Source organism: Temnothorax nylanderi, unplaced genomic scaffold, assembly GCF_030848795.1.
Source record: "Temnothorax nylanderi isolate EJ_2023f unplaced genomic scaffold, tnyl_v1.0 TNYL_tig0035_pilon, whole genome shotgun sequence".
Lineage (NCBI taxonomy): Eukaryota > Metazoa > Arthropoda > Insecta > Hymenoptera > Formicidae > Temnothorax > Temnothorax nylanderi.
The window spans coordinates 657,803-666,784 of record NW_027249097.1 but is presented as its reverse complement, the minus strand read 5'-3'; the positions used below and the strand labels follow the sequence as shown (position 1 = coordinate 666,784).

At 39.3% G+C, this 8,982-nt stretch overlaps 3 protein-coding genes across 4 annotated transcripts; all 3 read right to left on the bottom strand.

Annotated features, from left to right (window-relative positions):
- Positions 1 to 3: 3 nt before the first annotated feature.
- Positions 4 to 3,761, bottom strand: LOC139771004 (uncharacterized). Its single transcript, XM_071703405.1, has 4 exons — positions 3,547 to 3,761; positions 1,966 to 2,403; positions 1,139 to 1,391; positions 4 to 700 (listed from the first exon to the last, which is right to left on the bottom strand). The coding sequence occupies exons 1-4, from the start codon at positions 3,608 to 3,610 to the stop codon at positions 442 to 444; spliced, it is 1,014 nt and encodes a 337-aa protein (XP_071559506.1). The 5' UTR covers positions 3,611 to 3,761; the 3' UTR covers positions 4 to 441.
- Positions 3,762 to 4,636: 875 nt separating this feature from the next.
- On the bottom strand, positions 4,637 to 6,249 carry LOC139771005 (small ribosomal subunit protein uS8A). The gene is made up of 4 exons (XM_071703406.1): positions 6,120 to 6,249; positions 5,447 to 5,581; positions 5,076 to 5,241; positions 4,637 to 4,765 (listed from the first exon to the last, which is right to left on the bottom strand). The coding sequence occupies exons 2-4, from the start codon at positions 5,577 to 5,579 to the stop codon at positions 4,672 to 4,674; spliced, it is 393 nt and encodes a 130-aa protein (XP_071559507.1). The 5' UTR covers positions 5,580 to 5,581; positions 6,120 to 6,249; the 3' UTR covers positions 4,637 to 4,671.
- Positions 6,250 to 6,575: 326 nt separating this feature from the next.
- On the bottom strand, positions 6,576 to 8,982 carry LOC139771000 (uncharacterized). Of its 2 annotated transcripts, XM_071703392.1 has the most exons (5): positions 8,530 to 8,982; positions 8,049 to 8,179; positions 7,788 to 7,969; positions 7,446 to 7,660; positions 6,576 to 7,062 (listed from the first exon to the last, which is right to left on the bottom strand). In XM_071703392.1, the coding sequence occupies exons 2-5, from the start codon at positions 8,173 to 8,175 to the stop codon at positions 6,852 to 6,854; spliced, it is 735 nt and encodes a 244-aa protein (XP_071559493.1). In that variant the 5' UTR covers positions 8,176 to 8,179; positions 8,530 to 8,982; the 3' UTR covers positions 6,576 to 6,851. The 2 variants fall into 2 exon arrangements, with proteins under 2 accessions (XP_071559493.1, XP_071559492.1); XM_071703391.1 differs by lacking the exon at positions 8,530 to 8,982 and having other exon boundaries at positions 8,049 to 8,519.

The window sequence follows — 8,982 nt, the reverse complement described above, 5'->3', positions numbered from 1 at the left end:
TAGTTTCATCTTCGTAACGTTTATTTACAGATAATAATTTCTTTATAAAAGATTGACAACACAAAATATAAATGCCTACACCTTTTATGTGCAGATTAAAATTGTATTAAAATTTCAAGCTTTTTGAATTATACGGAAGAAGATAATAGTCTTGCCTATATTACATCAATTTATCCAATAGCAAAATTTCTCTATTATCAAAACTATCGATTCATTTAAATTTGTACAAGTTATCCTATACAATACATACAACAGATATCATTTACAAAAGGAATTGTATCTTGCTTGTTGAGAAATCTCACTTTTTGCGACTTTTAAATTTCTTTTCACAGCCCTACCACCGCATTTAAAAGTGGCTCCATTCTTATTAGTCATCTCTCATCGAAATACGATGTTTAATAACTAAATCTTTTTGTAAAAGAAATAATTGTCTTGGAGCTCTTACGAGGACGTTGGCGGTGGTGGTGGCGTTACTGGTGGCGGTGGTGATGGTTTCTGTTTCGGCATCTTAAGCAAGCCCATTTTCCTCAGACGTCTTACAAGCGGTGGAGTCACGGTTAAGGATATCCCTATTCGAACAGGTGCGAACAATTTGTGAACTGTGTACGCTATTATGAAGTCCGTCGAGGTTTTCAACAGGCTAACTATCTGTTCATTCCCGCCTGTCCACTTTTGCACGAACGGCGTTACATCGATCCCGCTGAAATCAAGAATTAGAATTATTGGAAAAAAAAAGATTGTGATAAATTTTCTCAAGATAAAATCTCAAAAGATAAAATGACACGATTTAATGCTTATTAATAATGATAAGAAAAACTGAAACGCTCTCACTTTCTGTTATTTTATTCTGAGAATAATGTCATATGAAAAATTAACACAAAAAAGCCAAACCATGAAAGCTAGTTATATATAGTGTACCAAAAGTTGCACACTTGAGAAATTTTAATCGATCATTTGTCACAAATAATTTGCTCAAGTATTTTCCCTTTTGATATTAAATTTTCGATTTAGATTGAAATCTTCGATTGTGCATGAAAATTTCGGTTATATATACATATATTAAATATTCGATGTTAGATATTTCAGTTACAAGAGTGGGTACGATTTTTAGACAAACCCCAGGGAACGTATGACTGACCTAATGACCACCGTGTAACAAGCACCGAGGCTTATCAGTGATATAGTGATATGAAAGGCGAGAAGGGTGCTTCCATAATCCCTCAACATTAGGCGAAATCTTTCCTTCTTCGTGATTGCGGACATCGGCACCGCGACCTGACTCTTCTGAGCCGCCTTGGAGTTGTCGGTCGAGTAGCTCATTCTGATGGTACAAATTGGCCAATATGTCGCTCGTAAAAGCGGGCTCGTTATGAAGGCATTAGTTGCGGTACCTGAGCGACATATAATTTGCCCAATGTGAATTCCTGATGGCGAATGGCCACAAAAGCTTGCTCAGTTCTCATTTACCTTGAAGATCCAACTTAAGAATCGGCAAATCCTCAGGTGTATAAAAATCTTCAACAGAGCTTTTGTGACTATCCAATGTGCTAATATATGTACAACATTGATGTGACATAGGAAGGGAATAAAGTCCTTTTGCAAATGTAATATTAGATTGTCGTGGAAATATTATAAATTTTTGGGATGTTAATCTTTGAATCCCAGCGAATTACATGAATTATCAAATTTTTAGATCTGTATATCATCCGCGAAGGATCTTGTTTAATTATTTTATTTAATTTGACATTTCAATCTTTCTATATTGATATTCAGATAATATTTTCCATAATTGGAACTTAAACGTTCTCTAGTCTTTCGATATTTAGATCCCCGAGATCGAAGTATCGTGTTATCTTCTAGGATTCAGAGAACACAGTAGGGACACAAAAGATGCGAGTCTTAGGAAAGCGAAGACGAGGAAAGCACCTCTACCCTCCAGAGAACCCACTCAAAGGTCGTCCTTACACGACAACTTGCGGTAGTGGGAGCGCTGCATATCCTCGGCGATGTATTTGTTGTCGCGGGACCACTGTCCGCCGGGCATGTTGAGGTGCATGGACTTGCCGCACGAGGAGAACGGCTTCGGCACGTTGCTCTGCATCGTGCCGTTCAGGCTGACCGCGCCGAAACAATCGTACGAGTCCACGTGGCTGTCGTCGCGGATCACGGGAAATCCGGAGCAATTCGCCGCAGAGACGGCGCTGCCGCCGTTCTCAGCGTACAGGGCGATGTCGCGCGCGCGCTCCGGCGCGAAGCGACCGGTCTCGTTGGCGAAGATATCACAAACGTTAATCGGCAGAGTCAGAGTCGGTGGATCTGGATAGCAACGTGCGCTGGTCAAGTGCAGCGGCTGCTGCTTCCGGTGAACTGCCGCTGAAGTCGCACACTGCATCTCCAGGAATGCTACAATTAAGAAATTATGTTAATATATTACACACATATTGTGTTGTATGTCATGTTAGGAGTTTATTATGTAGGGAGTGATTATTTTGCCTTAGAAAGGACAAGAGTGCAAAGAAAAGGAGTAAAACATTGTAATGAAGTATAACAAGACCAAGAAGAAGAAAGAGAAAGGAGGATAATGCAAATAGGATAACAGAAACATTATAGTATAATTAATTTGTGTTGAAATGTCAGAAATCTAGAAGTCAACAGATTAACGTTTATGTTTATGTTTACACTTTTTATTTATACTCTGATTTACTTAAATATTCAAATATTCAGATGTTTAACGATCATACTTTAAGATACTTTAAGAAAGAGAAATAGAACAGAAAAAAATTACATTTTATTATAATTGTTTTATTATGTTATTTTATGTCAAGAAAAAAGTACAAAATATATATAAAAGTGTATATTTATCGTAAATGTATAGTACAAACTAGAAGTTGTCCAAAGGCTGTAAGGCAGGGATTAACAAATAAATTAATTAAAAATTAAAATTAATAAGGTATAATGAGATTGAAATGAGATGTATATATGATTTAAATCTTATGTTAGAATTACATGTAATATAAAGATAATTATGTAAAGTATGCTCCATGGTTATGATATATTTCGCAAAGTATAAGATAGAATATTATTGTAATAAAAATCATATGGATAAAACTACTATAGCTGTCACAAGTTATCTTTGAACAAATTATGAATTTCTCATAAATGTATACATCTCAGCGATAAAAGATTAGGGAGTCTCAGACACCTTATATTCATATAATTAATACTATTGATATCATGGAAAAAAAACCAGCATACAGTCATCGATATGTCTATGGAATTTGAAAAAAGAAAAGAGCTAATTCAAATTACAATTGCAGCACTATAAATGCCCCGAAATTCTACCCGAATTATTCCAAATAACTTAAAGAAAATATAAATAAAGCGCTCTATCTGATACGATCGTGATAAATTGACAAGTTAGATGTAGTTGATTACGTCATTTCTAGTATCTTCGACGGACATCTCAAAGTGCAAAAAAAAAAAGGGACGGCAGCACACTAGTCTCCGCAACATCGTACGTATTTCTACACATAAAACGATTCGTACCTGTGCGCGAGACGCGAGTCAAGGTGTTCAGCGTCTCCACGCTGCCGAATCTCGACAATGCCATGGCTCGACCCGTCGAGTATCTCAGTTGCGCCGGAATCAACGCCAAATGCCGCTAAAGATCGACGTGGACTGATGAGACGACAGAATAATTAAGAGAGACCAACAGGAACACTGGAAAGACAATTTACTCCCATCCGCTGCGTGTACACCGTCCTTGAACAACTTGTCAACACGATCACGGTAGTGGTTGTGCCGATACGGTAGATTTCTCCTATTTCCACGAATCATTAATCATGGGGAATTTGTTTTCCACATTGGCAGTTCTGAATCGACGACTCTATCTAGGATAATTTATTTCTCGGCAGGTTGGCAATTCCGAGTTAATAACTTTGCGTTTTTTTTTATCAAAAAAAATTAAATAAGATTTCCGGGGAGGGAGGGCAACGATCCTACCATCTCATTGGACGCTCGTCAAAAAGCTTACGGATGTTTTTGTTATCTCGCGATTATTTAAAATTCCGAATCCATGACGACGTAGAGAGGTGGCAGGATGGAGGATCGTTCGAGCTCGTCTTCGGAGCAGCGAGGCACGTGCGACGTGCACGCGCAAAACACGCGGGAACGAGAGGCGGTGTCTTATTTGAAACGAAGAGAGATTCACGATCTCGTCGATTCCCTGCTCGGCGAGCTCCTGCTGCGCCGACCCGACGATCCGTATGACTATCTGATCCGACTCCTGGACAGACGTATCTTGACTCGCGACGGTCTCGTTGATTCTCCTCCTCCTTTCTGCTCCCGGTAATAAAATGTCTTCTCGTGCAATTAGTCGATACGTAATTGATGATTATACGAGACGATTTCTCAGGGATATAATAAGACGAGCGAGGCAAGCCAATCTAACTACAACATCGGGTATCAACGACGAAAGACAAACGAGGAGAACTTTCCGAGTGGGAAAATAACCGCCGCTTGTGAAAACTCACCGTTTTAAAAACATGCTTTATAAATAAAAACGTTGCGGAATTGTGGAGTAAAAATTTCGGCGGACATCCGGTTTTCATCGAGAGATTGCTCTTAGACGTACATCTTTGTTTTTACACTTTTATTTACTTAACTAAAAAGTTAGAAGAAAAATCCCAGTATTTTTCCACCAAGATGTTTCCTTCTGGCCTCCTCGTGATCCATAATTCCCCCGCTAGTTGTCAGCACGACATATCTGAGATATAAACATGAATAAATATGTATTGTATAACTGTTTCCTTTAAAACTGGATTAAGACGTGTACGTTAAGATATCGTGCTGTACAATACTCATTAATTTTATAACTCCGTACGTACTTTTTGCTTGAGCCGAGCAATTTTCAAGTATACCTTATTAAATTTTCTTCCAGTTTATTATAAACGTACTATGTTATTGTATACTTATTTTATCAAATTATTGAAATAAATAAGAACAAATTTATTTCTCGATTCATAAGGCAAATGTAAAAGATTTGTCATATATTGTATATATAGATAAGCACTTACCCAAATTGTCGAGAAGGCAAGAGGTTGTTGGTCCACTTCTCGATGTCGTTGATAGGTACGTCAAATCTAGGTGAAATAACACCGCATTTGTTTAACCTTCCGGTAAGGTTCACCACTACCTTCCCGCTGCGGTGGTCGTCCACGATTTCAAACTCTCCAATATACCCTGCATTCAACAGCGAGTTACGTTTAAGTAAATCTATCGTTATAGCTCATGAAAAGGACAACGAGATACAATTCTTTCTATGTTTTTATAAATCGTAGAAGCAACGTTCATAAAAATTATGTATACGTGAATTATTGTATACACAAGTATAGGGAAAGCAACATATAATTGAATACCCTGCGAATTACCCTGGATTCTCACTCACCATGCTTCATCATGACGGTCAAGAACTTGACGATCACCTTGGAGCAGGGTCTCAACAACACCTGCCGCTTTCCACGCTTCTCGGCATTGTTGATGGACTTCAGGGCGTCGCTGAGAACGTTCATACGCACCATGGCTGAAAAACCGAACGTCGTAAGCATCAGTCAAGCAACATACACATATTTACACATGGAACAACGCATCATCTCTCGATATACGTATATTGTAGACCCTACAGGGATCTTAACTCTCAAAGACTATCATCGGCCACGTGAAAAAATGATTACAACGTACAACTAGATGCTACACAAATTCAGACATTGCACTTTCATTCGTAGATTCCCCACAACGAGAGCTAACCTAACCTAAACTTTGTAAAAGACACAATAAACATAATTGTCGCACGACACATAAAAAGGGTGAATTTAATAAGATCCTTCGATTATAAGTGTAACGATAGTGTTCGCGGGACACACTCTTTTTGCAATTTGAAAGAAGAAACAGCTGTGCGATAAGAAGCGACGGGACGGTTGCACCGGGTTCACTTCGCGCCTCGATATCACGCGAACGCTTGGTTCTGATCATTAAATACGATCGCCGGGATACGTAAACGGATTCAACGCGCCGTTCATCGCGTTTACGCGAAATCGATGGATCTCATCGCGATAGATTACCTGCGATTCGTAATTTATTTACCGCGGCACCGTACACGCTCGATTACACGTGAACGTAAAAAGGAGGCAAGCCAGCGTCGCTAGAGTGCTAGACAGATCGGGTCTTCTTACGCATGCGCGTAATTGCGAACTCCGCATTGCTGCCATCTTGTATAGGGTTTTCGACTGGGCCGGGTTTCAACTTTCAACCCAACCCGAGTTGGGTTGTGCCTGTCTTACCGATCGAATGTCGCTTGAAATTCAAAGTGTGGATTCAAATGCGAATTCAAATCTGGGTATCATATCTATAATAGACGCATAAGTCTGAAGAATGAATAATAGATTATATAATATGTATCGAAATGACCAATAAAAGTTTTAGAATATATCGATATCTATGTTGCGTTCATGTCAACTATACATCACGTACCTGATTTGCGAATATGAAACTGATAAGAAAAAAAAACTCAATGTATCTTGATAAGAAAAAATATATTAAATTAAACGTATATCTCAAAGTCATTTCTTCGTTACAATTTATAACAAAAATAATTCACAATTTTTTCATATATTTACAATAAAAATAATTCACGTTTTTCTTCACATATTTGAGATCGTATTTCTTTAATTACAACGGAAGTTCGCGTTCTCGTTTGTACGTAAATAAAATAAAATGCGAACTCGAGATAATATAATTATGAAAGAGTAATGAATATAAAGAAAAAAATTTGTCTCTTGTTATAAAACTACAATTTAAGATAACATATTTTGGGAATCCATAGATTGCGGAGGTTTACGGTTGAAGGGTATGCGAAAACCATCAGCAGTTCTGTACGCTTTCCTATTCGGATCGATCGACCCCATGGGCATTATGTTCATGGGCGTTGTGATTTTTGAACCCTTCGACGATCCCATGGGCGTTATGATCATGGATTTCGGACGACCTGACGATTCCATGGAGCACCTACAAACAGCAATGAAAACGAATATCACGATATTATTTTATTTTCGAATTATTTACAGGTATTCGAATTATGCAGGATGACGATACGTTGCATTAACTGTTTGTCGAAACTTATTCTATTAAATGGCACAATTTTATGGCTGCAGTCCATTTTGATGCTACAAATGTTTTGAAGCGTTCTTCTTCTCCTTCTTTCTTCATTGAAAGAAAGAAGAAGAGGAATACATTATTGCTGCTTCGAAACATTTGTAGCATTAAGTGGACCGCAGTTTATGCGTTAAGTTTATGTGAATCTCAAAAGGAGATCCGTTTTTGTTACTCCGATCTTCGGGGATGCAGTACCAATCGTCCTTTTTGCATTGTTCAAAGCTTTTGCACTTTACCCTGAGTGCGAGGTCGGCACAGAGATATCGGAGTCGGATGGCGTTTTCACCCCGCGGTATGCAGATTGCGGAGTTACTCTGTGCATCTGATGGAACATCAGCTTCTTCTCAACCTTATCCTTCTCGTTCTTCACGCTCGTGTACCCATCCGTCAATTCCTTAAAATTGCGTTCTGCAGGCCAAAATCGGGTCTTCAGCAACTCGTACTTCTTATCCTTAGAGCGTATCGTCGATACAAAAATTCAGAAGGATATAAAGATATAATATAGGAGCGATATTATAGGTACGAGATCGTTAAGAAATTAGGACTAGGAGAAACCAAGCGATAAGAATTTTATGTACGAGTTCAGTAAAGCGGTGCAACAATATTTTCATCTGGTTGCCCCGGAACGCGTTCACTTTCAACTGCATTTCCAGAATCTCGGCGAGCGACTGAAAGTACGGGATTAGTCTCGGCATCAGCGGCTCCTCCAGGGCTAGCGACATGATACCACGCTGATGGCATTGCGGACATTGCTGCTCGACTGTAAGTCACAAGTGGTGAACGGTTGAAATCGTGGGGGAAAAAAAATCGTAACGCGCGAAATTTTTCTCGAAGTTTACCTTGCTGCAAACAATTCTGGCAGGAAATATGGCCACACTGTGTGACGTGATAGGGACGCTTTCCTCTGTACAACGGGGCGAAGCATTTGTTACAGATTATGTAGTTCATTTCAATCATTTCCGACATCTTGCTGAAAATTGATCGTAACATGTAATTTTTGCGAGACTACTGTGATCTCTCTCGCGATTCAACCCAGGTAGAACAGAAAGTCACAATGAAGTCAAAATGACGTCAAAATGATGATAAAATGGCCAAACAGCGTCAGTTTGCCATCATTTTGACATTATTTTAATTCTATTGTGACTTAATTGCTGGTCTACTTGGGAAGCAAGTCGTACCAAGTCGTACAGCAAATCGTAATTTCGAGCACGGACTTGCTGATCTTTGATCGAAACGATTTCTTCGTTATGCGTAAGTGTGCGTAAGGCGTTAAATGAAGTTTATCTACTAGATATATACGTTATAGAAATCGAAACTTACTTCCGTATATATTCAACTTGATTAATCGAACGCTATTTCTGCGTAGAAAAAGATATGGTATGAAATGGCGGAATGGCGCTCGGAAATCAAAGCCGCTCAACGTTCGCGCGTTCTTTTCACGGTGCAAGTAACATAGGTAGATTGACGACTCGCGGATAAAAGAGACGGGGACCAATCACAGTCGATTATTCTCCTCAAATTCGATTGTGATTGGTCAATTCTTGCGACTCACGACTTTGCGACTCGCATTGTAGACCCAGCATTACGTGCAATGGCCTTTAGATGAGATTTAATAAATCGGTGAACGAATCGACCAGTCACAGTCGAGAATTCTCGGCTGCAATTGGTCGATCCGCGTACCGCTCAAGTTTCCTTTGCGCGCCGGCCTTAACCCTGAGAAAACGCACCATATGCGTAGACCTTTAACTCGACTCGCCTCAGTCGCCTCACACT